This window comes from Protopterus annectens, chromosome 8.part0 (assembly GCF_019279795.1).
Source record: "Protopterus annectens isolate FY-2018-M chromosome 8.part0, PAN1.0, whole genome shotgun sequence".
Classification (NCBI taxonomy): domain Eukaryota; kingdom Metazoa; phylum Chordata; order Ceratodontiformes; family Protopteridae; genus Protopterus; species Protopterus annectens.
The window spans coordinates 1,319,799,635-1,319,826,704 of record NC_056741.1 but is presented as its reverse complement, the minus strand read 5'-3'; the positions used below and the strand labels follow the sequence as shown (position 1 = coordinate 1,319,826,704).

The following is a 27,070-nucleotide window of genomic DNA, read 5'->3' as shown; positions in this document are numbered from 1 at the left end:
CTAGTCTGGGTCAATCAGGATTGTCCTTGGTTTTTCCTCCCTTACTTTGAGCAGTACCCCAGTAATGAGAGGTAGTGGGGGAAATGTATAGACTGAGAGGTTGATCCACTGGAAGGATAGAGTATCCACTTTCCAGGCCCTGTAGTGAGGCTCACTAGTGCAGAACTTGCTGAGCTGATGATTGGAGTGGGAAGCAAAGAGGTCGACCTTCGGGGTGCCCCATTTCTGAGTTATAAGGGTGAAGGTTATTTAGTTTAGCTGCCACTCATGTGGGTCCAGAAGATTTCTGCTCAAGCTGTCTGCCAGAGAGTTTAGAGAGCCTGGCAGGAATTGTGCTACCAGGTGTAGTTGCATGGCTGAGGATGTGTGCCAAGTGGTCATGGCGAGCCTGCATAGAGGGTAGGACTGAGTCCCTCCCTGCTTGTTGATATACCACATCACTGTGGTGTTGTCTGTTTTGATCAGTGGAGCCCCTGGGGAGAGAAGGGGTCTGAAAGCTGTCAATGCGTGCTGGACAGCTAAAATCTCTTTTTGGTTGATGTGCAGATGTATTTGATGTGGGCTCCATTGGCCCTGTATGCACTTGCCGTTCAGGTGTGCACCCCAGGCATAATCTCATGCGTCTGTGATGAGGGTCTGGACGGTATGGGATGGTGAGAAGGGTAGCCCCTTGTTGTGGTAGCATGTTGCTTGCCACCAAAGGAAATCTTTCCTTAGACAAGGTATCACTGGTATAAGAGTTTCCAGGTATTGAGAGTGTTGACACCAAAGGCTTTTTAGGTACCACTAAAGTTTCCTCATATGCAGTCTGGCATATGGAATGAGTAGAATGCAAGAAGTCATGAACCCCACAGTTGCAGGATTTTCCTTGCAGACAACTGGGGTCTGGTGGCTAATTGAGAGAAATAGGCTGTCAGGTAAGTTTGCTTTTCTGGTGTAAGAAATGCCATCTGGGATGCTGTGCCCAGGGTTGCTCCCAGGAATATAATTTTTTGGGTGGGTACTAGTTTGGATTTCTTTTCATTGCTAGTGTACCCTAGGAAGGTCAGTAGGTCCTTTACAAAGGCCACGTGCTTGAGCAGCTTTTCCTGACTGCCTGAATTCGGCAGTCATCTAAGTATGGGTAAATGTGAATATTTCTTTGCCTGCAAAAAGCAAGGCAGGGGCCAGGCATTTTGTGAAAACTCTGGGAGGAGTAGGCAATCCAAAGGGAAGTGCAGAGAACTGAAAGTGCAGAGATCCTGCCCTGAAATGTAGATATTTCCTGCATGATTCCCTGATTGGGATGTGTAGGTAAGCCTCTTTTAGGTCTAGGGTGGCTAGCCAAGCATCCTTGGAGAGCATAGGTAGTAGCTGCTGGAGGGTGAGCATTTTGAATTTTGGTATCACTAGGAAGAATTAGAATTGATAAATTGAGGATGGGGTGCCAAGTGTCCTCTTTTCTGGGTACCAGGAAGATACTGGAGTAGAAACCTTGGCCTATCTTTTCTGTAGGAACTTGCTCTATTGCCCTCATGGAGAGCAGGGAAAAAAATTGATTTTGGCCTCTGCCCACTGGTTTGGAGGTAGAGCTGGAAACCCTTTTGGGGTTGGTACAGTGGGGAAAGAAAATTTGTATCCCTGGGACACTATGTTGAGGACCCAGTGGTCATTGGTAATGGTGGCCCAGGTGCTTGCGTGGAAGGAGAGTTTTCTTCCAAGGGGCAAGTGCAGGTTGGCAGAGGGAGGGGTGGAAGTGGAAAGTCATTGTGAGTTCTTACCATGAGGGGTTAGCTTTGCACTCCCTGGTTTAGAAGTGGAGGTACTCTATTGCTTTGATCTCTGCATTCCCTGTGGCTGTTGTTGGGGGGGGGTCTGGGTTGAACTGACCTGGAGGGGGCAGGAAAGGACCAGTGGTTGGAGGGGCAATGCCTACTGAACCTGGGTGGCTGGACATGCAGGAAATTCTTAACTGTCTGCATAGATTTAGCATTTTCTTCCATATTTTTTAAGACCTCCTCTGCCTTGGTGCCAAATAAGTTGTCTTTGTGCAAGGGTGCATCCAGTAGTTTAGATTTGCCATGGTCTGGCAATGGCTGTTCCTTAAGCCAAGCATGCCTTCCAAAGACAGAACCGATGACTGCTGCCCTGCAAGATGCTTCTAGGGCATCAAAACCACAGTGTAAGGTGTGCTTAGTTACTTGACTTGCAGAATGCATTAAGTCTTGCAGCTCTTTATTTTCTGCACAAGTGGGAAAAGTTGACATTTTTTGTTTGAAGAGTTCCATGGTATGCTGCCGAAATTTTAGCATATGGAACTGACAATTTTAGTGCTGTAATAGCAAGAGCAGCAGAGGTGTATACTTTTTTACCCCATCTGTCTAATGCTCGGGAATCCCTACCTGAGGGGGTGGGATTCTTAGCATAAGTTATTTTAATTCCTTTAGGCCCTTGGGAGATAGCTTCAGAGTCAGCAGTAGGATCTTTGAAAGGATATTTGTGAGAGTCAGGGACTTTGTAAAACCTGTCAGGTTTCCTGGGAGCAGGAGGGAGGGTGTCAGGAGTTAAACTAGATTCCATGGAAACATCATCCACAACATCCAGGATAGGAGGAATGGCCAAGGGTCTGTGCTGTGGAAGATCTAAAAATTCCCTGAGTCTCTTTTTAGACTGAGGGTAGTCCTGACATTCCCATTGGAAATGCTCCCTTAAAGTATGAAGTGTTTCTCCAAAGGAAAAGTTTTTGGGTGGAGAGGCTGAAGGAATGGATTCCTCTGCATCAGAATCCCCATAAGCAGAGAGGGGTTGCATGTCTTCATATTCAGAGGCATCAGACTCCTGTTTAGATAAGACTACTGGGGACAAATCTCTTTTTCTTTTGGAAGGGGTAGCATGGCTTCCCCTGATCAACATTATAAGGTCTTCCGCCATTTTAAGCATTTGAGACTGAGGCAAGGAAGCAGGTGTCCGAGATGGGGTCGTCAGTTTCTTGGGTGTGGTTCATACCCTGGGCCTTAGAAACTTGGCAGTTTTTGAAAGAACAGTAGATGCGAAAGAAGTCGGTTTGTATCGAGAATCAGTAGTGCGAAGTACTTCCTCGGAAGCCGCAGCCTGCTCAGCAGCTCCGGACTCATCCAAGGTAAAGACAACCACAGGATCCTTAGTCGATGAAGAGTTTTGTGGCATACCGGACTCCGAAAGGGTCTCGGTAGCGGCCTGCGAATCCACAGAAGCGGGCATCAGGGGCTGCGAAAGCGCCTCACTGAGGATCAGAGAACTGATGACTAGCTTAATGGAAGCGTTGTCGGAAGGTTTAGACCTGTGCGGTCTGTCTCTGTAGCTTTGGACCTGTGTGGTCTGTCTCTGTCTTTATCCTTAGGTTTTTTCAGAAGATCTGCTGTTAGATGGCTTACCAAAGCCATATGAGAAACTGAGGACTGAGAGCAAAAATATCTAGCATTAAGGGCCCAACGACATATAGTTCTGGTGTTGAACAAAGCACACACAAAAGCGACAGTGGGGGACGTCGTAGTCTGGGCCTAAGCAAGTGACGCAGTAAGAATGAAAGTCTCAGTGTGGTATTTGCTTTCCACAGGTGAGACAATTGTTAACTTTTTCTGACATTGGTTAGAGCAAGAAAAAAGGATCCCCAATGGGGTACTTAGGTTTTAGAAGACTTGAACTTCAATTCAGAAAACAAAAACTTACATAACGGCCAACCGGCACTCGTGTAAACTGCTTCTGTTTCGGGCTCCTCGGCAAGAAAGACTGATGTAACAGAGTTGGCTGCCTTACTTTATACTACTGACGACCTGACGTCAGTCCTGAAGCGACAGCAACCAACGCAGAAATACTAAGACTCTGGTATTCGGGCTGACTGAGGGCTACCCTGACAGGGATAACCCCAAATGTGATGACTGCAACAGTGAAACACGAAGAACATCTAGTTAAAACCTGTGAGAATCAGACTCAAAATACTGATGCCTGCCAGAGGTAAGGAGTCCCACAACATGTATCTGCTGCATAAGCCTTTGAAAATCAAGAAGCACCAAAGCGTGGCTTCAAAACGAAGAAACGTTAAATAATGATCCAGTGGATAACTCACTTCATTAACTAAACTATTTGATGACAGTCATTCCATGTTACTATTCTTCTATATATTGGCACTTACCAAAAGAGCAAAAACTCCATTCCGATTTTCAATTCTTTTAAAGCGTCTGCTTCCTTTCTGCGTCTGAAAAAAGCAAACTATTAAACATATGCAGTCTAAGATCCACTAACTAAAATTTTCACTCACTGTTTATGACAGTATAGTTGCACTTAAAAATAGTCTTGCAGTCAAGCATTTCTTTTATATTGCCTGTATCTGTATTTCTGTATATAGCTGCACCTATAGGTTTGATAAGACAAACTGTAACATATTTGTATATATTTCTGAACATAAACTGTATTCTTCATAGGCTGGAAATATGAGAGTGTAACTTGTATGTTAATACAATATGTATGTGCATACACTATAACTTGCTTGTCTTTATCCGTTTGTAAGTTTGGAGCTTTTCTCCCTGGGCTTCAGCTGAAAATGGACATGTATCCAGTTGGACTATCCCGGTCAACAAATGTAAAATAAAACAAATCAATAAATAAATTTTATTTGCCTGGTTGTGCCTACTATAATTTTACACACTATTTATATGGATATTATATTTGTGTATGAGTATATATGTATATGAGCACACATACACACATATGTATGTAATACATCTACCACACATACATGCATATATTTATATCCTAGACTTGTACACCTGTATATTTAAATACGAATACACATACATATATACAATATACACATGCACACATTTTATATATATATATATATATATATAGATATATATATAGATATATATATATATAGATATATATATATATATATATATATATATATACACACACACACACACAAATATATGTGCATATACATACCTACATTTTTTATATATATATATATATATATATATATATATATATATATATATACATATATATACATATATATACATATACATATACACACAAATATATGTACCATGTAAACCAAAAAAAACCACAAACAGGATAAACAAAATAAGAAGTAAATTCGCTACCAAAGTCCACGAATCACCTTAAAAGTTTATTGTAAGCGCTTTCATGCACTTCTTGTGAGTGCACTTCCTCAGACAAAAAAACATACCAAACAACCATATTATATAATTGAACCAATTAGTTCAAATTAAACAATTACCATGATTGAATTAAAAAATGAAACCATCCTTTCTTCTCAACAATTTTTGTTAAAATCCAACAGCACTATAACCAAATAAAACCCTAAACATTCTTAATTTAAAACTATTAGAAAAAATCTATCATATTACAAAGAAGTGCATGAAAGCGCTTAAAATAAACTTTTAAGGTGATTCGTGGACTTTGGTAGCAGATTTACTTCTTATTTTGTTTACACAAATATATGTACATATACATACCTACATTTTATTTATTTATTTCCAGTTTGATTACTGGGGAAGTCCACTGGGCCCAGAGTGCCCTTTTTCAGTGGAGGCCCGGGGAGCAAAGCTCCATGAAACAGATTACAGTAAAGATAGCAGTCCAATAAAAATAAAAGTACAAGTACAAACACATATCAAATAATACAAAGCATGAGCAATACTACCCATAGTGGAAAAATATCATACAGATACATTTTAACAAATTCACACAGTTAAAGTCAAAAGTCAAAAGCTATTTACAATATTTACAGAGTGTGAGAGATCTTATGGGAATTAGCTATAGAAGGTTATAGCCAGCTATAAGGTGCTTAGGAACTCAGAAGGATACCCTCCCAGGGGTTTTTGTTAAAGGGTTCTAGGCAAGCAGAATACAATTACATTTCCATTTGGAGGAGAAGTAGGTGTAAAGCTGAGTTTTGAAGTTGTTTGTGTTTGACATTGTCCTTAGTGTGGAAGGGAGAGAGTTCCATTTCTTACCTAAGGAGAAGGAGAGGAGAAGTTGTCTAGCAGGACGTTTAGGTTTGTGGACAGTAATTAAGTTTTGGTGTTCAGATCTGACAGTTCTATTTGGGATGTATGGGGAAGGATGTTAGTTAGAGCGGGGCATTTGGTTGGATTAAATATTAGTCTATGTGCTGTAGTGATAATAATACATTACAAAAATACAATACTTTGTAGAAGCACCTTTTGATTTAATTACAGCATTCAGTCTTCTTGCGTACACAACTGTCATCAATGAAAGAGACTCTGAATAACCCCAAATAAAATTCAGCTGTCCTAGTTCGATTTTCCTGACATTTACTCAGTTGCATGCTACAGCAAAAGCCATGGTTCGCTGAAAGCTTACAAAGCATCAAAGGGATCTCACTGTTGAAAGGTATCAGTCAGGAGAAGGGTACAAAGAATTTTTCACAGCATTAGATATACCATGGAATGCAGTGAAGGCAGTCATCAAAAAGTGGAGAAAATATGGGACAACAATGATGTTGCAAAGAATTGGAAGTCCCTCCAAAACTGATGAAAAGACGAGACGAAAACTGGTCAGGGAGGCTGCCAAGAGACCTACAGCAACACTTAAGGAGCTGCAGGAATTTCTGGCAAGTACTGGTTGTGTACTATATGTGACAATAATCTCCCGTATTCTCCATATGTCTGGACTATGGGGCAGGGTTGGAAGATGGAAGCCTTTTCTTACACAGAAAAACAGCCAGGCCCTGCTAAAATTTGCAGCACAGTACATCAAGTCTCCCAAACGTATGTGGGAAAATGTGTTATGGTCTGATGAGACCAAAGTTTAACTTTTTTGGCCACAATTCCGATATATATACATATATATATATATATATATATATATATATATATATATATATATATATATATACATACACAGACACACACACACACATATATATATATATATATATATATATATATATATATATATATATAGATAGATATGCCTACACACACATATATCCAATGTCTATTTTCACCCAATTCAACCTTTGATCTGACCAGGTCCGATCTTGGTGCCTTTTTCTGAAGCTGTGAATCCAAGGCTCTGGCTCCTCCCTTACCCATAATTCCCTCCATTCCACCAAAATACCTTAGATCTTGTTTGCCATCTGATCAGTTCAGACATGTTTCAGAGAGCTTTGCTTTTCTGGTGGGATAAATGCTATTTCTTGGACTTAAATTTCTCTTTCCTTCCTTCCTTAAATACCTGCCTTAAATACTTATTACTAATAGATAATAGCGGTTAGGGTGTTAGTATTCTACACACAGGATCGCTTAAGAATTAAGACATCTCTTTTTTTGTGTGTGTGATTTACTTGTTAAAGTGTGTGCATGCACCATTTTAAAAGAAATAGTTGTAAAATACCTTTTAAGATAGCTTAGAAATAGCTGAAAATAGTTTATGAAGAGTTAAAGAAAAGTAATCAAAACCGTTTTCCTCTGTATATACTACAATTACAGGTTACAACAGAAAGAATATTTGTGTAAAATCTTACCGTAACTATAGATGTCCTTCTCTTCTACATTGCAGTACTCTTATCATGAGGGACTCACTGCCAAAGGTGGTCCCAATGTTTGGCCAGTATACAAAAGACTTCAACTACTGCAAGGTACGTGGGACGTCGCATGTAACCTAACAGCCGACGTCGGCCATAAAAGTGACGTCTATATGTACCATTCTCAGAATTGAATGCCCCAGTAAGAACCAGCCTAAGGAAAAAAAGGAGGTAAGCATACATCCAGGAAAAAAGACAAAAAATAGGGGGAAGGTGGGAGGGATAGAATACTGCAACACAGAAGAGAAGGACATCTATGGTTATGGCACAATTTTACACAACTATTCTATGTCCTTCTATTCTTATGTTACAGTATTCTTAACATGATGGAGAGTACCAAAACTCATGAATAAGAAAGGGAGGGGAGGGAGTAGAGGTGCTTTCTAAAAAGCCATGGAGAATGGCTCTAGCAAAGCCTGCTCTAGATTTGGAGATGCCATCCAGTTTACAGTGTTTAGTAAAAGTATGAACAGAAAATGGAGTTAGTAGCCAAACCTTTGAAAACAGCACCTGAAGAAGCCACAGCTCTCATAGAATGAGCATTAACAGGAGTAGAAAGGCTCTTACCATGAAAAACACAACAAAAGGAAATACCCTTAGAAATCCAAGTGGAAATGGTCTGCTTGGAAAACAGCATTCCCAGAGCCCTGGGATGAAAAGAAACACAAAAAACTGATCAGTTTTCCTGACAGCCTTAGTCTTATCCAAGTAAAATCTGAGTTGTCTATGTACTTCCAAGGTGTGTAGCACTCTCTCACTAGATGAATGGGGAGGGGGGAAAAGTAGGCAAATGAATAGATTGGTTAAGGGACAACTCATTTACAAACTTGGACAATAAAAGAATGGTTAGTACGCAAGAAAAACCTGTCCTTATGGAAAACCAGGAATGGAGGAGAAGCCATCATGGGTTGAAGTTCGGACACCCTCCTGGCTGAAGTGATGCCTAATAATAGCACAGTCTTCCAAGTACAGTGTTGCAGAGTAGCTGTAGCTGGAGGTTCAAACGAATCCACAGTGAGTTTTTCCAAGACAAAATGGAGGCCCCAAGGAGGAGGAACAGGCTTCCTGGGAGGTCTGATGTGAAGGATGTGAAGGACGCCTTTAAGGAAGAGTTTAACCTACAATTTAGAGGACAAAGGAGGAGACAAAGGCAGGCAAGCAGAAATTACTGATAGATGAGCTTTCACAAAGGAATAAGCCAACACAGCCTTCAGCGGTTCACACAAGTAAGATAAAAATAGAGGGACATCCACAAAAAGTGGGTCTAATTTACAAGACAGTCACCAGATGGAAAACCTCATCCATTTGGATAAGTAGGATTTCCTAGTATTGGGTTTTCTGGCCTCCTGCAGAACCCTAAGCAAGTCCTCTGAAAAGAGGTGTCTGAAAGGAATCAGAAGCTTATCACCCACAGTGTCAGATGCAGAGTTGACAGCTGTGGGTGTATGAGGCATCCCTTCTCTTGTGTGAGAGGATCCACCCTGTGAAGTAACTTGTGAAGACTGCTCTTGGCTAAATGCAGAAGAAGAAGGAACCAATGGTGTCTTGGTCAAAAGTGAGTCATCAGCAAGATTTTTGGTTTGTCCTGCTGAATCTTCAGCAGAACTTTCTGAATAAGAGGAAAGGGGGAAATGCATAAAGAAACACTCCCTTCCATGAGAAAGAAAGGGTGTCCACCTTCCACACCAGAGGTTCTGGAACTCTGGCAAAAAATTTTGGAAGTTCTCTATTCAAAGGAGAGGCAAAGAGAACTACTTGAGGAATAACCCACCAGTGGAGAATGTCCAGAAACACATCCCTGTGAAGCATCCATTTGTGGGATTAACTCGTGGTCCTGCTCAGAGTGTCTGCCACTACATTCTGATTGGAGATGTACACTATCTGAAGGGTGACCTGGTACTGAGTAGCCAGTCCTGATGCCAAGAAGGCTAGCCTACACAGAAGGTATGATTTTGTCTCCATGTTGTCTGCAAACAGTTTTAGAGGACCTGGACAAAAAAGAGAGTGAAAGGTTTGCAGAGCCAATAGCAGGGCTCTCATCTCTTTTATGTATATGTGTTCCATCCTTTGAAAAGGGGACCAAAGGTCTTGAACCTTCCAGGATGCAAAGGCTGCCCCCAACTCAAGTCTGAGGCATCTGCAAACAACTCCTGGATTGGAAGAGGAAGATGCAGAGGAAGGCTTGGGATTAGGGAAATCTGCTGAATCCACCAAAGTTCCCTCTTCAGACAAGGAAGAAGAGGAACAACAAAGTCCAGTGGTTGTGCATGTTGGCTCCAAACTGACTTGAAGTACCACTGAAATTTCCTTGTGAAATTTGGTCAGAGTTAACATGAGGATGATGGATGCCATGAACCCTAGAAGGCAGAGGAACTCCCTGGCTGTAAAAGACTGCAGGGGAAGAAGGTCTTGGAAGAATCTGGTTAGAGACAGACTTTTCTGGATGAGGAAAGATTTTTGGAAGTTTATTGTGAAACCCAGTTTTTGTAGAAGGGAAACAATGAAACAGAGATTCTGTTGTAAGATGTATGGAAGGAGTGCCTGGAGCAGGAGATCATCCAGATATGGAAAGATCTGTACACCCTAGAGTCTGCAATAAGCAATCACAAGAGCCAAGCATTTTGTAAATACCCTTGGTGCCACAGAGACCAAAGGGCAAAGCACAGAAATGAAGATGTTCTGAAACAGAAAAATGCAAACATTTGCTGAAAAGGGGATGAATGGGAATGTGAAAGTAAGCATCCTTGATGCCCAGGGAGTCCATAAAAGCCTGTGGAAGGATGAGGGGAAACAAGGTAGGCAGAGAAAGTATGCGGAAGGTTGGGACCTTTAGGAAGGTGTTGAGATGTGAAAGATCCAGAATGGGTCTTCAAGAGCCATCTCCTTTAGGACCCAGGAACATCTGGGAGTGGAAACCTCTTTCTCTTTGGTGCAGAGGAACTTCTTGAATAGTTCCTTGGGATTTCAATACCTGGAGCACCTCTGGAAAAAACTGTAGCTGCTCTAGATGTGGTTGAGGAATACCCATGAAAGATGGAAGAGTTTCTTACACCATGAAATACCCTTTGTGGCTAATGGAGAGAACCCATCAATCTTGAGTGATATGCTCCCATACTGGAAGGGAAAAGGGAAAGATGCAGAGATAGAGAGGAAAGTGGCTGAGAAAAAGTTGGTAGTCATGGACTACCTGGGCCTTTCTGGAAAAGTCTGTTTATGGGCAGGAGCATCTGGAAGCAGTAGGTTTCCCCAATACCCCTCTTACTTCTGGATGGAGGAGTGTGAGCTTGTTTCCTAACAAAAAGAATTTATGCTGGGTAATTCCTTTGGAATTTAGGAATCAGAGACACAAAGATGTGTTTTAGGTCCTGTAATTCTTTACCCTTCTTCTGCAAAGACTTGAACGTCTGCTGCTGCAGCCCCAAACAAAGTCTTGTCATCTAAGGGAGCATCCAGTAATTTAGCTTTAAAATCATCTGAAAGTGGCTGAAGCCTCAACCAGAAGTATTGCCTCAAAACAAAACTATATGCAACCACTCTAGCAGATGCTTCAGCTGCATCATAGCTGCATTAAATGAAGTGGTGTGCTTCCTGGGAGGTAGCCCCCAGAACTGATGAAAGCTGTGACTTAACTTCTGACCCTGAAAGGTCAAAGAGAAGCTAAGTAGCCTATGAAAAGAGAGCTAAAGCATACTTGGTCATATGGGTTTGGTAACTGATAGCATGGAAAGGTAGGGTGGCCAAGGTATAAACCTTTTTTCCCAAACTTTCCATGGTCTTACACTCTTTATCTGAAGGGAGAAGAGAAGTAAATGGCAATAGTCTAGAAGGTTCATCAGCAGCCACAGAAACAGTCACTGGATCTGCTAATGGACATATGTAAAGAAATTTACAGTCCTCTGGAACTTTATACAACCTGTTTGACTTTTTAGTAGCAGGGGGTTGAGAGTCAGGAGTCTTTGATGCAGAAGAGAAGGCATCAAGAAAAGCTGTTAAAACCGGAGACACAGCTGAAGGAAAGGGAGAATAAACTTGAAGCAAGTCATAGTACCTTTTCTACACCTCAGACACCTGACAGCAGTCCCACTTAAAATACTCTCTCATCCTGGCAATAGTGTCCCCAAAGGTGATATCTTCACCAGGAGGCTCTGTGCCATTGGACTATTCCTCAGGAAAGGCACACTCCAAGGAGGAGGTAATCTCAGCAGAGTAAGCCAAGGAATCATCTTCTGAGGAATCCTCCTCTTCAGAAGACGCCTGCACTCTAATCCTTTTCTGTGGTGAAGAAGTTAAAGTAGGGCTAAGAAGGGAACCCCCTGAGGGAGGTTTAAGAGCCATAAAGGCATTGAACAAGCCTTGTGTGAAAGCCTGACAATCAGCAGGTAGGTCCTGGGGAGCAGAGAAATATTTGGTTTTCTGCTTCTTTTTAAGAGGAACATCAGCCCTGTGAAAAGTGGAGGGACCCGACATAAACCTACATTCAATGGCATTTGTTGGTACTTCCCCTCTTATTAAAATTTGCAGAATACCTTCTGAAATAATTAGCCTTGGTTTCTCCTGTTCGTCCAAAGCAGACATCTGGATAGCCTCCAAGGACGTGCCGATGGCAGGATCCATTGTGGCCTCAGATGTGGTACCCGCCTTAGAATCCAAGCCAAAATCCAGATGGGTCTCCAAGCCTACATCAGCCTTGAGAAACACTTCTGGAAGGAGAGGTGCAGCTGAAGCTTCAGGTTCAACTTTTTTAGCCTTTATAGCAGGCTCAGAAGAAGACCACAACATACACTGCATAACGTCGTGCACTTACCTTTTCAGTCTCTGATTCTCAAGATAAATATAAAGAGACAAAAGGCTGCTAAGCAGGGTCTTAGGAAGAACAGCTTTGCAGATAGGGAAAGACTTATGGTAGTGGCTGGGCCCTAAGCAGAAGAGATACTAATTATGACTGTCTTTATGTGGAATTTGTCTTCCACACTGGCATTTGCCTTTTTTGGAAGACATGTAACCTCACAGCAAAAAAGGAGTAGCAAAAAATATAAAAGAAAACCCCAACAGGGCACTTATCTGAATCTACTGTATCCAGCAAACAACTTGGACTGGCAGACCAATGATCATAGATGGCGTTCACACAAGTGGCAGAAAAATTATGAGGATGGTACGAGCAGACGTCACTTTTATGACCTACACTGGCTACTCTCCTACGTGCGACGTCCTGCATACCTTGCAGTAGTTTAAAGTCTTTTGTATACTGGCAGAACTTTAGGACTGCCTTTGGCAGTGAATCCCTCATGTTAAGAAAACTGCAACATAAGAACAGAAGGACACAGTTTGTTCATCTCATGTCTGACAATGTCCAGGGGTTCAAAACATGCATGGCCAGTACACGTAAAATTCTATAGAAGACCCACACTCACTGTGTGTGTGTGTGTTGCTTGGGTGCTACTCATTTGAATGTTGACTGTGAGATTTATGCCTCCTAAAGAAAAAGGGCTATTCAGGGCCATAAAGAAAAACTATTATTGAAAGACTTACTTCCCCCTCCTACATCTCAACCTTCCACCTACTTCGAGGCCAGCTTCAGCTTCTCCTGAAAAATAGATGGAAAAACTCCAAATAGGGACAAGAAACATCTGAAGAAAGAAAGGTCAGAAAAGACTAGAAAAAGGTCTCCAGATCAAAGGGATTCTTTGGTTCTTGTACCCAAAAATCAGAGAATGTTGGCTCCACCAGTTCCTCGGATCCAATCTCCCTCATCTTCCCCAAGATTTTCTCTAGATCTAGTGAGCCCAAGGCTACATTCACTGATTTTCCAGAAAAGTGATACTCCAGACTCTGTAGCATCATCTTCAAGGTCTATCTGGTCTTCCCGAAGCCTTGGTGAAATGGATGTTGAGTGAATGATGCGGAGATTCTTCAGGAGGAAAATTCAAGTAGGGGGTTCTTGCGGAGTTGTCCCCCTTAGGCTGTCTGGGTATGGGTCCAACTACCCCTCCCTTGATATCTCCAGTACCGGTCTGCCCTTTGAATCTGATTCCCACAAGTCCAAACCCCTGGTGCACCTCTGTCTGAGCCAAGAGTTCTGTCAACTTCGACTCCATCTTCCATGGCTCTCTCGAATCCCATGTTTTTGTATCGGGATGAGTCTCGGAGTTGAAGTGTTGGCACAGTGGCCTGGGAAGTAGAGATGACTCTAGCTCTTGGGGCTCTGGCTTTCGATACCTCAGGTCTGGTGTCAGCCTGAGAGCTAATGTTGGTCAGAGTCGGGGGTCAATCCTCCTCCAGATAGGAGGGAAGTTCTTTTGGTCCTGATTGTGGTCTTGGCTTTGGAGGTGTCTCAAAGGATTTTCAGTAAGCCAAGAAGTCAGGTACCACTTTCAAGCTCAATCCCATCCTATACTCTTTTGGATCCTACAACTCACTCTACTCATTCAGATCAAAAGAGACAGTCAGCTCCATTACACCTGGAGGATACTTAAAATTCAAGTTGTGAATCTGACTCAGGCTTGTCTCATGAAATTCCTCCTGAGACAAGGTCCTAGGAAACAGACTTGTAAAACGAAATATCTAGACTCATCTCCAGAGAACATCACTGAGGACACTGATCTGGATGAAGGTGAAGGTTCCTCAATATCCTCTCTAGAAGACGTCACCTTTGGTAATATCCCAGAAATGATAAAGCAATAAGGAGGGGGGGCTGGTCCACAGATACTCCTTCTCCAAATTAATCTGTGTTCTACGAGTCCTTTGGTGCTGGCTAATCTGCATTCTGGGTGGTACCTCCCACTGATGCTCTTTGGTTGCTCAGTGGGCCTGGAAGGATCCTGATGTAGTTGAACCCATTTTCCAAAAAACAAATAGGATTTGAGGTGTTTCTCCACGGGCCTCCGCTGAAAATATGCTCTGTTCCTAGTCGGACTTTCCCAGTCAACAAATGTTAAATAAATAAATAAATACATTTTGGTTGCCCGAAAGCTAGAAAACACTGCAGCAAGGGTCCGCCATTAGATGCTACAGCAGCAGTGACAGCCACTTAAAAGGAACCATCTCAGTAGAGTTCTTCTGTCCATCCCCCTAATAGGGAGTCGAGGGTGGTGGACAGATTGACACTCTGGATGCTTAACTATCTTGCTTATATGAAACATTTTCAGAGGAACCTGACCAAGGAACTTACCAGTCCCGCTTGGGTAACTCTTCGGTGGATGTTCAGAAAACTGTGGACCCCCAACTGTGTACCCTTCAGTCTATGTCTAATGTGTCTAAGCATCTGCTCTCCAATGCAGCTGATGGCATAGCTAGGACAGCAGTCACCAGTGTTTGGATGCACCTTTGAGGCTTTATGGAAGGCTTTACCACAGTCTTAGTCAATGCCCCTTTTGATGGTTTCATACTTTTCAGACTTAAATAAAAGAACCGCTTACTGGGAGTGAACAAAATGGTAAAACCCTGTCTGCTGTTGGGATCCACTTCTCCACAACCTCAAAGGGCTTTCAATGGGGTGGTAAGAAGATGTGGTTCAGAAAATCATACGGTTATCTCCAGGACACTCCTGGAGACAGGTCCTTGCCAGGGCAGAAAGGAAGGCAACTGAAACAGATGTTGCCCTAGGGGCAGAGGTGGACCACACAACCAAGATTTTCATGGTCCCTTTGCCAAGGAATCCTATCAGCTTTCCTGAAAAGTTACCCAACTGACATACTCTGAAGGCAGCCAGAGGTATTTATCCTTGCACCCATACGCCTGACAAGATATTATGGATTAACGTGTGCCAAGAATAATCACGGGGCTATTCCATTACCTTTTCTTATCCTCCAAAGAAAAAGAAAAAGATTCCTAATGTTCCACCCAGCCAGTTATAATCTGCAGCAAGAGATGTACTCAAGTTGCTACACAAAAAAACAGTCATCCAACATGTCCCCGAGACCAGTACGAATACAAAGTCTATTCTATATATATATTTTTTTTCATATTCTATATCCTTTTCAGTTCCAAAGAAGACAGGGGATCTCAGGCCTACCTTGAGCCCAAGTTATCTCAATCGATTCATAAGACGGACAAAATTCCAGATGGTCACTTCAAATTGCCAAGCTCCCAGACACCAGAGTGCTTTCTCTTTGATTAGAGGCTACCCAGGTCATTCAGCGTCCTTTTCCTCAAGCAAGAGTAATACTTAATTTGAAGGACTCTACAATTACATTAGTTACCTTAGCAAAGTATTACAAGAGGGCACTCCAGTGGATCTTCTCAGTACAATGGTCACAAACTCTTTACCCCTTCATACCAAGATTAATCTTTCACAGGTTTGCAGAAATGATATCAAATGATGGAAAATCCCCCTATCAGTGATAGGAGGATGAACCTTTTGTCCATCAAACCTGCAGGCCACAGAGACCACGGATGCTCCCTTTTGGGTAGGAGGCATTTTGAAAGGAAGATAGTTCAAGGTGATTGGTCATCCCTAAGGCTAACATTCGCATCAATGTCTTTGAGATGAAGGTGGTCCTCCTAGCATTGTATTCTAGCACACCCTCTCCAACAAACAACACAGTAGCAGTCTGATATATTAACAATCGGGGGGAACCTGCTCTTGTCCACTTTGCCAGGAAGCCATGACTGTGTGGCAGTGGGCAAAATCTTCCCATCATTTTGTAATAGCAATGCACATCCTGGAGGTGTCAAATGTAATAGCAAACAAGTTGAGCAGGTAGATTCTTCTGCCTCAAGTTGTCACTCAGACAGTGGCAACACAGACTTTCAGCCGCTGAGGCCAACCTTGCGGTGATCTGTTCACCTCATGCCTGAGCAACAAGTGCTACAGTTACTTTGCCTTGATCCCTCTATAGGAACAGTCATTAATGGATGCACTAGTTTATAATTTGTCCCCCAGGTATCCTCTATGCCTTTCCCCTAATGCCCTTAATAATAAAATTCCTTCAGAAAGCCAGAAGGTGCAAGATCAGAGTTATCCTCATTGCCCTTTTTTGGCCCCAGCAGGTTTGGTTCCCCTTCTTGTGGTCTTATTTGCTACATCTTCCGTGAGTGTTGGATCTGAATTCAGACCTTCTGAGTCACCTGTCCAGATTGCCTCTACTGGATCTAAAAGCCCTGAAATTAACTGCATGATTCTTCCATATCTAACAATAGCTAGAGATGCTAGGCTATCCTCCTCGATGGTCCACATTATTTCTGTCTCTGAAAATCAATCTATCAAAAAGATAAACCAAAGTAAATGGGAAAAAATTATATTTGGACCTCAAAGGGAATAGATCCTTTCTTTGTACCCCTTCCTTCGATTTTGGATTTTTATCACACATAACCTGTAGGTGCTTTCTAACACTATCTACAGTTTTATCCTCTGGGCTCCCAAATGATACCTCCATTGTTCCACCTTACACAGAGCAAATTGACTTCCGGTTGAGGAAAGTTTCTGGTCTGCTCTCTTGCAACATTTTACTTAAGGTACTATAGCTGGAACATTTTCCTGCACTAGCAGATAAGCCAAAGTATAACTAAAACATGCTCACTACTCCTCATAATCAAATTCTAATGCCTGCCTCTACAGTTAAGGAGGATGAAATCCTTATTGCAGCCCAAGTGAACTGAGTTTGATTATTTTATTTATTCATTTATTTAACATTTGATTACCGGGAAAGTCTGAATGGACACAGGTCCTTTTTCAGTGGAGGCCCGGGGAGAAAAGCTCCATGAGTAACAGTAAATTTTAATGCACGAATTACAATAAATCTATAATAAGTATAAAGTAAACAAAATGTAGTATATATAAGAAAATACAATTTTTTTACATCATGAAAACAAAACCTAGGCTTTGAACATAGCTAGTACTATTTGTAAAATATGACTTTTAGGTCAAGGTTAAGACAAACCTGTAAGAATCAAGATTAAACACCGGGGAAGAAGTTGGGTATGGTTGGAGTATACTGCAATGTATTAGGGCATTCACATGTGGTTAGTATAGGAATATAGCCACTTATTTTTTAGATAAGCTTTAAGTGATGGCTTAAAGTGGTTATTGGGCAAGATTGAGAGAATGGAGTAGGAAGGGAGTTCCATATATGAGACATACAGCTGGAAAATAAAGATTCTCCTGCAGTGTTGGTGGCCTTGGAGACTGTATGTTCTTATTGTTAGAGTGAAGTGGTCTGCTGGAACTGTAAGGAAGGATAAGATTTTGTAGTGCAGGGGTTCTGGTTGGTTGTGTTACAATTCTATGAGTTAGAGAGAGTTGGTTATAAAGAATAATGTTGGGAAGTTCAAGCCAGTCTAGTATCCTTAAAGTTGTACAATGATGTGTTCTATATGGGCAGTCTTGGTAACGGAACAGCCAGGCAAGTAGGGACAGAGGTGAAGATGGTCACTCCTCTCGCTTCCTCTGTGGAAGAGGGGTTTGTACAGGCTCAAGGAGCATGCAGAGATGGTATGATTTCCATGACAGAGACCAGGGAAACCACCTCCGATCCTTTCAGGCTGGTAGGTAGGGTTGCTTGTAAGGAATATCCAGTGTGGACAATCCACAGCACTCCCCCCTTTGCATAACTGAGTGTGTGTGTGTGTGTGTGTGTGTGTGTGTGTGTGTGTGTGTGTGTGTGTGTGTGTGTGGAAATAGTACACTGAAGATCTGGAGGCTGCAGAGATAAGGAGAGCAAATTAATCCATAAACAAACAAACATCAAAATTTAATACAGAACACTTACTTCATAGACCAGCCAAAAGTAAGTACAACTAACCACTCTTTCTCATTTTCAGGGCAAGAGATATGGATATATTTATTTAATGAAATCTTGGAAAGTGAGAGGATGCCTGAGGAATGGAGAAAAAGTGTGTTTTAGTACCGATTTTTAAGAATAAGGGTGATGTGCAGAGCTGTAGTAACTACAGAGGGATTAAATTGATCAGTCACAGCATGAAGTTATGGGAAAGAGTAGTGGAAGCTACGTTAAGAAGGGAAATGATGATTAGTGATCAGCAGTATGGTTTCATGCCAGGAAAGAGCACTACAGATACGATGTTTGCTCTGAGAGTGTTGATGGAGAAATACAGAGAAGGTCAGAAGGAGTTGCATTGTGTCTTTGTGGACTTAGAGAAAGCATATGACAGGGTGCCTAGAGAGGAGTTGTGGTACTGTATGAGGAAATTGGGAGTGTCAGAGAAGTATGTAAGAGTGGTACAGAATATGTATGAGGGTAGTGAGACAGCTGTGAGGTCTGCAGTGGGAGTGACAGATGCGTTTAAGGTGGAGGTGGGATTACATCAAGGATCAGCTCTGAGCCCTTTCTTATTTGCAATGGTGATGGACAGGATGACAGACGAGATCAGACAGGAGTCCCCGTGGACTACGATGTTTTCAGATGACATTGTGATCTGTAGTGAGAGTAGGGAACAGGTGGAGGAGACCCTGGAGAGGTGGAGATATGCTCTAGAGAAAAGAGGAATGAAGGTCAGCAGGACTAAGACAGAATATATGTGTGTGAATGAGAGGGAGGATAGAGGAATAGTGACGATGCAGGGAGTAGAGGTGGCAAAGGTGGATGAGTTTAAATACTTGGAATCAACAGTTCAGAGTAATGGTGAGTGTGGAAGAGCGGTGAAGAAGAGAGTACAGGCAGGATGGAGTGGGTGGATGTTAGGAAAATGCATAATAGCAATGTGCATGCTTAGTACATTAAAGGCTTAAAAGGGTTAATACATTTATTCTGTTCATACTGCATGAATCTACATAGCTATTAGAAACTTAATAAAAGACACTTTATTCTGCTTATGCAATGAAAATATGTGCAGCTACCGGAAACTTAATAAGAGACATTTTATTTCTGCTTATGCCATGAGAAAATGTGCAGCTGCTAGAAGTCTTGATAAAGAAAGCAATAGATGTTTGAAAGCTTAAACCATAGTCAGCACAACTTGTACCAAAGCTAGAAATGTACCTTGAATCTAGACAAAATGTATCGCATATATTAGAACTGTACAATGGAAGAATTGAAAAGACAAGGTGGGCTAAAATAAGCCCAAGGCTAGGTTGTTTTTCTCAAATGTTTTTGCAAAACAGCAATAATCTGATCATGTCAGCAATAAGCCTGGTAACATTTTCTGTGTAACATACAGAAAGCTGTGTTCAACTACGTCAGCAGTAGATTAGTAACATTTTCTGTGTGACATGAAGAGAATTGTATAAGAATAACATACTGACCACCAGATAGTCAGACAAATCTTGTACCTACATGCTTTGTCTCCTTGCTGCAAGTAATAAAGGGTGCCTTGCTTGAACCTGACGTGTATTGATCTTTGAAGTTTTCCTTTTGCAGATTGGTCCTCTGGACCGGAACCCTCTCTTCGCCTCGGATCAGATGGCCAGGTGGCTGAAACCGTACGGGGAAGAAACCAAATCGGTTCTTCTTATATGATAAGTCCTCCGACTGAATTGTCGACAAAAGAGGCCAGCCACCTTCTGATTTGTGACTGAAGGACGGGTCTCCGCGAATTGGTGATTAATCACGTGGGCTCAGGTAAGGTGAATCTACTTTTTTCTGTTTTCTGTTTTAGATCAGGGACTAGATGTGTATTGTTTTTTTATCAAATTGTATTTTTCTTACAGTCAGGGATAAAAAAAGAGTACTGTCTTGTCATAGATCAGGAGAAACAGAATAAGTAGGCAGTCATTGTGAAGAGACTGTAACAAAATCCGTGGTACACGTTAAAATTAAGAGAAGTTACGTAACAATCAAAGGTAAAATAAAATGGGTAATAATTGCACAAAAACACCCCAGAACCCACCGTTAACAGAAGACGCAAAATATATGCAGTCGCAGCGCACCGATATTAGATATTTTTCAAAATGGGTTAATAAATATGAATTTGACGGAGAATTAGAAAAATCCTCGCTTATCAAACTTATCAAACAACTCAAAAACGATTCCAAGGGTCAGGTAAAAAAGCAACGGCGGTTAGGAATTCCTCAGGCACACAGGTGGCTAGAGGAAGTAAACCGTAGGGACCAAAGGAACAAAGATTCAAAAGCAATGTTTTTCGATAAGGAGGATAATAACTTAGTAATAGCATCAGCACCTCCGCCTCCCTTACCAGAATATGAAGCGAGTGAACAGGTTAGTCCACCCCCACTATATCCTGTGGTCATTGAAGATAGAGATATTATAAAACTAAAACTAACTAAGATCAGAGATCCCATTGGGACCAGGTCCCGAACAAAGGCAAGTAATTCAGAAAAAGGTATTGAGTTATGTCAAATAGTTAAAAATTCACAATCTATAGGAGAAGAAGAAGAAATATGCCCGCTTATAGAAGTACCTAATCCTCAGGCAGGTCAGGACAATCAGGACCCAACTATCTTAGTATATAGACCTTGGACCCGGAAAATATCCGGAAAGCCACTGAGGGAATTCCCCATCCGAAGATTAATTTTAGAAAATTCTCAAAAGACCTACAAAAAATGAGGTTAAGTTATAACTTAAACAGAAAAGAAATAGAAAAAGTAGTTAGACAAACTGTAGGGCCAGATTGGTACATGATTTGTGGCAACTGGAATCCTCGTGACGCTGCACAAAGACCCCTCCCACAGGGCAGCACAGAATTAGACACAAAAGTAAAAGTTCTTACAGACCACATCTCTGAAAAATGGAAACCTAGGGCAGACTGGACTTGCATTAATCAATGCATCCAACAAGAAGGTGAAACAATTGACCGGTACTATGCCAGATTGTTAGAATGTTTTAATAACCACTGTGGAATGCAGGTTCCTGAAGATCAAATGCAAGATTCCCCATATGAAGAGCAGTTAAAGAATGCATTTTTAAAAGGCAGTAGTGCACCTATAAGCAGTTTTATTACAAAACACATGGTAGATCATCGTACCAGCAGGTTACAATCATTACTTAAATATGCTAGACATGCCAAAAGGCATTTTAATAGCAAAAAAAAAAAAAAAGAAAGCTTAAGTATTTTCTGTAAAAGACGGAGCAGAAGTTTATGTAGTGCAGTCTGGGAAAAAGGGCAAGAAAAACACACAGGGAAACAAGCAGTCTGATTAGCGATCAGAGGACTTTGAAGGGCGTAAGAAAAGGGGAGAATGTTTTAAATGTGGTAAAAAAGGACATTTGGCAAGGGATTGCCGAATAAATAAAAAGGCAACAACGGAAGACAAGAAAAATGAGGAGTGACTATATGATAGTCAAGAATCACTAGAAGGGGCTAGTAAAGAAAGGGCAAATGAAAATGGGAAAGAGGGAGTAGAGGAAGTGCAGGAAGTTAGTGCCAATAAAAAAAAACGAAATATTAGACCTAGCTTTATTGAGCTTAGAGCTCTATTTAGTAGACACAAAACCAGAAGTTACACTCTTGGTAGAAGGAAGGGAGGTCAAATTTTTGTGTGACTCAGGGGCATCACGAACCCTGATACACCCCTCCAAACTACCAGAAAACATAGAGTCACCTGATTACATACTGGTCAAAGCAGCTAATGGACAGCTGTATCGGGAGCCTCTCTTCCATAACATTGCAATAACTGATCCAGTTTCAGGATTAACACAGAAAAGCAAAATTGTAGTTTCTGCAAAATGCCCAGTAAATCTCTTGGGCAGAGACCTCATGCAGATATTTGGTATAGCAGTAGTCCCAACCATGCAGGGTATGGAAGCACAGCAACAAAATAATACCTTTGTGGTGCAATCGGAGGGTGAAATGTTTTATTGGTACAGCCAGGACTTGGTAACGGCTGGTCCAGGGACTGTGACCGAGGAACTAATGAACGTAGCCATCAGTAAGTTTCCCTCCCTTGACATTGACAAGCAACACCTGTTGCACTGTACCCTGTATTTTTGTAACACACCAGGACCTGATAAGGAATATAAGAAAGAATTATTTAAAAATCATACAAATAGATTGATGCTGCGTAATCTGTACTGGGGCACAGAAGGAAACAGTGTAGCCAGCTGTTCACTGCCCCAGGAATTCTTTGCACTTTATAAATCTAATCGATTACCACATGTTAGCTTAACTAAAAACAAGAATATAAAATGGGCAGACCTAGGAGAAAAAGCCACGAGATGGGAGAAACAGACAGAACTGAAACTGTCAGGACAGGGGATACAAGTACAAAAATTAAATTGAATAACTCAGACCAACCCAGCTGTACACTTGCAATCTAGCAAAGACAGCTGATGGACACTCCTATTAAAGGAGGAAGAAAACGCCTTGCGAGATATACCAGAGACTCTCTGGTCAACAGGGAAATCAGATGTAGGACTCATTCGTACAGCGGGGCCAGTTACTATTACGCCAAAGTCAGCATTCAAACCACAAAAAAGACAGTATCCCTTAAGAAAAGATGAAGAGGCAGGGATAAAGCCTATTATAGCATCCTTACTTAAAGGAGAGATACTAGTAGAATCTCCCGATTCACCATGTAACACACCCTTATTTCCAGTTAAAAAAGCCAATGGAGAATGGCGTATGGTCCAGGATTTACAAGCTGTAAATGACGCGATAATACCAAGGGCACCCATAGTGCCAGATCCACACACCCTGTTGAATGACTTAAAACCTCAACAAAAGTATTTTTCTGTAGTAGACATTAGCAACGCATTTTTTTCTATACCTATACACCCTAATAGCCAGTATTGGTTTGCATTTACATTTCAGGGAAAAAGATATACATATACACGCCTACCACAGGGATATTGTGAAAATCCAATGATATTCTCACAAGAAATGGCAAGTAACTTGGCGGGATTCAACCCACCAAGAGGCAGCCAGGTTCTACTCTATGTTGATGACATTCTGCTAGCGGCCCCCACCCAGCAGGATTGTAAGGAAGATACCATAGCACTTCTATGATTTTTAGCTGCTGAGGGACATAAGGTAAATAAAGATAAACTGCAGCTCTGGAAAAAAAACAGGTTAAATACCTAGGATATGTAATATCCAAGGAAGGTAAAACGTTAGATGAGGACAGAAAAGTAGCAATTTTACAAGCACCAAAACCCACTACCAAGAAGGAAATGATGTCCTTCCTGGGTACAACTAATTTTTGCCGAAGCTGGATTCCAAACTTTGCTTTGGAATCTGCATCCTTAACTGACCTTATATATAAGACACCTATGGCAGTCTGGTTTTTGTAAACTAAAGCAGTTAATAGCGTCCTCACTAGTTCTGGGATTGCCAAACTATCATAAACGTTTTTTCCAGACTGTAGATAGCAAGCAGGGTTACATGACATCAGTATTAACACAACAGCATGGGGATAAGCAGCACCCCATCGCTTACTATTCATCACAACTGAACCCAGTGGCACGATCCTTACCCCACTGTGTACAAGCAGTAGTTGCAGCTGCAATGGCAGTACAGGCTTAGGCCTCAGTAGTCTTGTTCCACCCTCTCACTTTGAGAGTGCCCCATGTAGTCGCGATCATTTTACTGCAAGAAAAAGTGGCATATCTCTCCCCTGCTTCGCATCTTTCCTGCATGACTATATTGTTGAGCCAACCTCATATAATAATTGAATGATGTACAACTTTGAACCCTTCTACGCTGCTCCCAACCCCTGCAGATGGCACACCCCACCGCTGCCTGCAGGTAGTTGAGCAAAAGACCCTACCTAGAAAACATCTCACGGACGTCCCCTTGGATAATGCCGAGGTGACATATTACGTGAATGGCTCGTGCAAAAGGGGTCCTGCAGGAAAAAACCTAGTAGGATATGCAGTAGTCTCTGATACTGAGATTGTAGAAGCAAAATCTTTACCACACAATTTATCTGCAAAGGCAGCAGAATTAATTGCCCTGACACGGGCATGTACCCTATCAAAGGGTAAATGTGTAAACATTTTTACTGACAGCCAATACGCTTTTTCCACTGTACATGTGTTTGCACAAAAGTGGAAAAACAGAGGAATGATAACATCTACTGGTAAACCTATAAATCATGCACAGTTTATTTTAGATATTTTAGAATCTATTCAGTTACCTCAGGAAGTGGCCATTTGCAAATGTACAGCTCACACCAAGCAACAGAATAGGATTTCAAAAGGTAATGAGAGAGCTGATACAGCTGCAAAACAAGCGGCCACAGAAGTATTTCTTTTAAATAAGGAATTGCAACCATCTGAAACTTTAGATCTAGACATGTTAAAAACAATGCAGACACTCACTACGCAAGCTAAAAAACAATGATGGATAAAATGAGGAGCGATCCTCGAAAAGGGGCTGTACATCTCTAAAGAAGGAAAACCGATACTACCCTCTAATTTGTTTCACTATGCAGCATTGTTGAGCCATGGGTAGTGCCATGTCTCAACAGTTGGGATGGTACAGCTGGTGAACCAAGTGTTCACAACGTACGGATTTACAAACTATTCTAAAAAATTTTGTTTGATGTGTCAGATTTGTAACAAACATCATGCATAGGGGGCGAAAAAGCCCAAGCAAGGGAGTTTCCCCACACCACCATATCCGTTTCACACTATCTGTATGGATTTCATAGAATTGAACAAATGTGAAAATAAAAAGTATTGTCTTGTCATTATAGATATGTTTTCCAGGTGGGTGGAAGCCTTTCCAACCAAAAATCCGGATGCAGCTACAGTGGCAAACGTACTTGTCAAGGAAATTATGGTACACATTTTGTAAATCAAACCATACAGCAGTTAAGTAAGCATTTTGGTATTTCTTTAAAAAAATCATTGTGCATACCATCCACAGTCTGCAGGGCTAGTTGAAAGGCATAATGGTATACTAAAAAGTAAATTGAGAAAATTAATAGCTGAGACAGGAAAAACTTGGTTGTATTGTTTACCCCTGGCACTGTTGAGCATGAGAACTGCCCCTACAGCAAAAGGATTGATTCCTTTTGAAAAACTGTTTGAAAGAGCTTATTATACACCCCAGTGGAAACTTCTCATGTCATCAGACCAGGAAGCTGATTTTACACTAGCTGAATATATGAAAAAGTTGTTGAGTTCTAAACATCTGTTGCAGTCAAATTCTGTTTCAGATAAAAAAAACAAACAGAAACATCGGAAGTGGCAGTGACGCCAGGAGACTGGGTATGGATTAAAATCGTGAAGCGAAAGAACTGGGCATCGCCAAGGTGGGAAGGTCCCTACCAGGTGCTTCTTTCGACACCTACCGTAGTCAAAATAGCAGAACGAGCTTCATGGATACACCTGACACACTGCAAGCTAGTAAAGAACTTTGAATTGGACAAAGATCTTACCTCTCCATCAGGACCCTAAGCACAAAGTCTGGCTACAAAGGGGGGGTCAGATCAATAGGACTGATCCGTCTCAAACCCAGTGAAAAAACCATCGGTGCTGAAGGTCCTATTACGGCAGAGAGTAAGATCATGTGTGCAAAATAAAATGACTGAATCCAGTAAGATCCAAATACACCTACTTGGAAGAACCGGAGAAAACGGAAATGCAGAACAACCGTTTCCACATTTCTTTTCTCAGTCACGCAAGTAGAACTGAATAAGCGTGCAGAGTGGCACCCAAACTTTAATACTTACCAGGCAATCAAATATGTGTATGCTGAAACCTTCAATGTTTCTAATTGCTGGATTTGCACAGCTTTACCAACAGCATATGGGGGGGGGGCTACTGTTGACTGCAGTTCCCCTAGGGGCCAACAAGACCTGGGAAAACTTAATTCATGATACATCAGATGTCACATCAAGAGATAAGGTATCATTGCACTTGTCTATTCGACAGAAAGGAACTGTGTGTTTTTATAAGAATGATACAGTCAAGGTGGGTTGGAGCTATTGCAATGTAACTGTTCCCTATAGACGCTACACTAAATCCGATAACATCAAATTCTATTGCAACATGAGCTATGATTCATTTGCTGAACTGATGCATAGGACAATTGAAGAAGTAAAACATAATGCTGATCTCTATAAACAACCGTCTATAATCGATAGAAAAATGTTTCATGCAGAGCAAGGGTATAGTAAAGTTACTACTAAAGTGGAAGACTGTTACTTTATATGTGAGAGAAAAGCATATAAATGGCTACCCGAGAATTGGTCCGGCAGTTGTTTTTTGGGATACCTGGTTCCGGCCATATGACACACTACAGTTTTACCTCAAGGGAAGATTCGGAATGCCCGAGAAATCAAGAAGCCTGTCAATCCAGTGGGACAAATCAATGCAGCCTGGAAAAAACATCAAAACTTAGGTCCAGGGAACAGCAAAGGACTGTCGCACATGGATCTGAGTGATACTGTTATATTGTGGGCAGGCGTATTACCAGCATATGGAGCAACTAAATCAATCTGGGAACTGAGAAAATTGTCTAAGCTTCTTGAAATAATGAGTAATGCAACCTTTTCTGCCCTAAAATTGGTAACCGATGAACTGACTGCCATGAGAACAGTGGTACTTCAAAATCGCATGGCTCTTGACTTCACCCTAGCGGCGAGAGGAGGTACGTGCACTTTAATCCAGGAGGAGT

At 41.6% G+C, this 27,070-nt stretch overlaps 1 protein-coding gene across 6 annotated transcripts in view; it reads right to left on the bottom strand.

Moving 5' to 3' along the window:
- Positions 1–27,070, bottom strand: part of TBRG1 (transforming growth factor beta regulator 1) — a 675,454-nt gene that overhangs the window by 495,011 nt on the left and 153,373 nt on the right. For all 6 annotated transcript variants that reach the window (XM_044080849.1, XM_044080848.1, XM_044080847.1 and 3 more), the window contains one exon: positions 4,151–4,213. In XM_044080849.1, the coding sequence (XP_043936784.1) occupies positions 4,151–4,213 (63 nt within the window). The remainder of the gene's footprint in view (positions 1–4,150; positions 4,214–27,070) is intronic.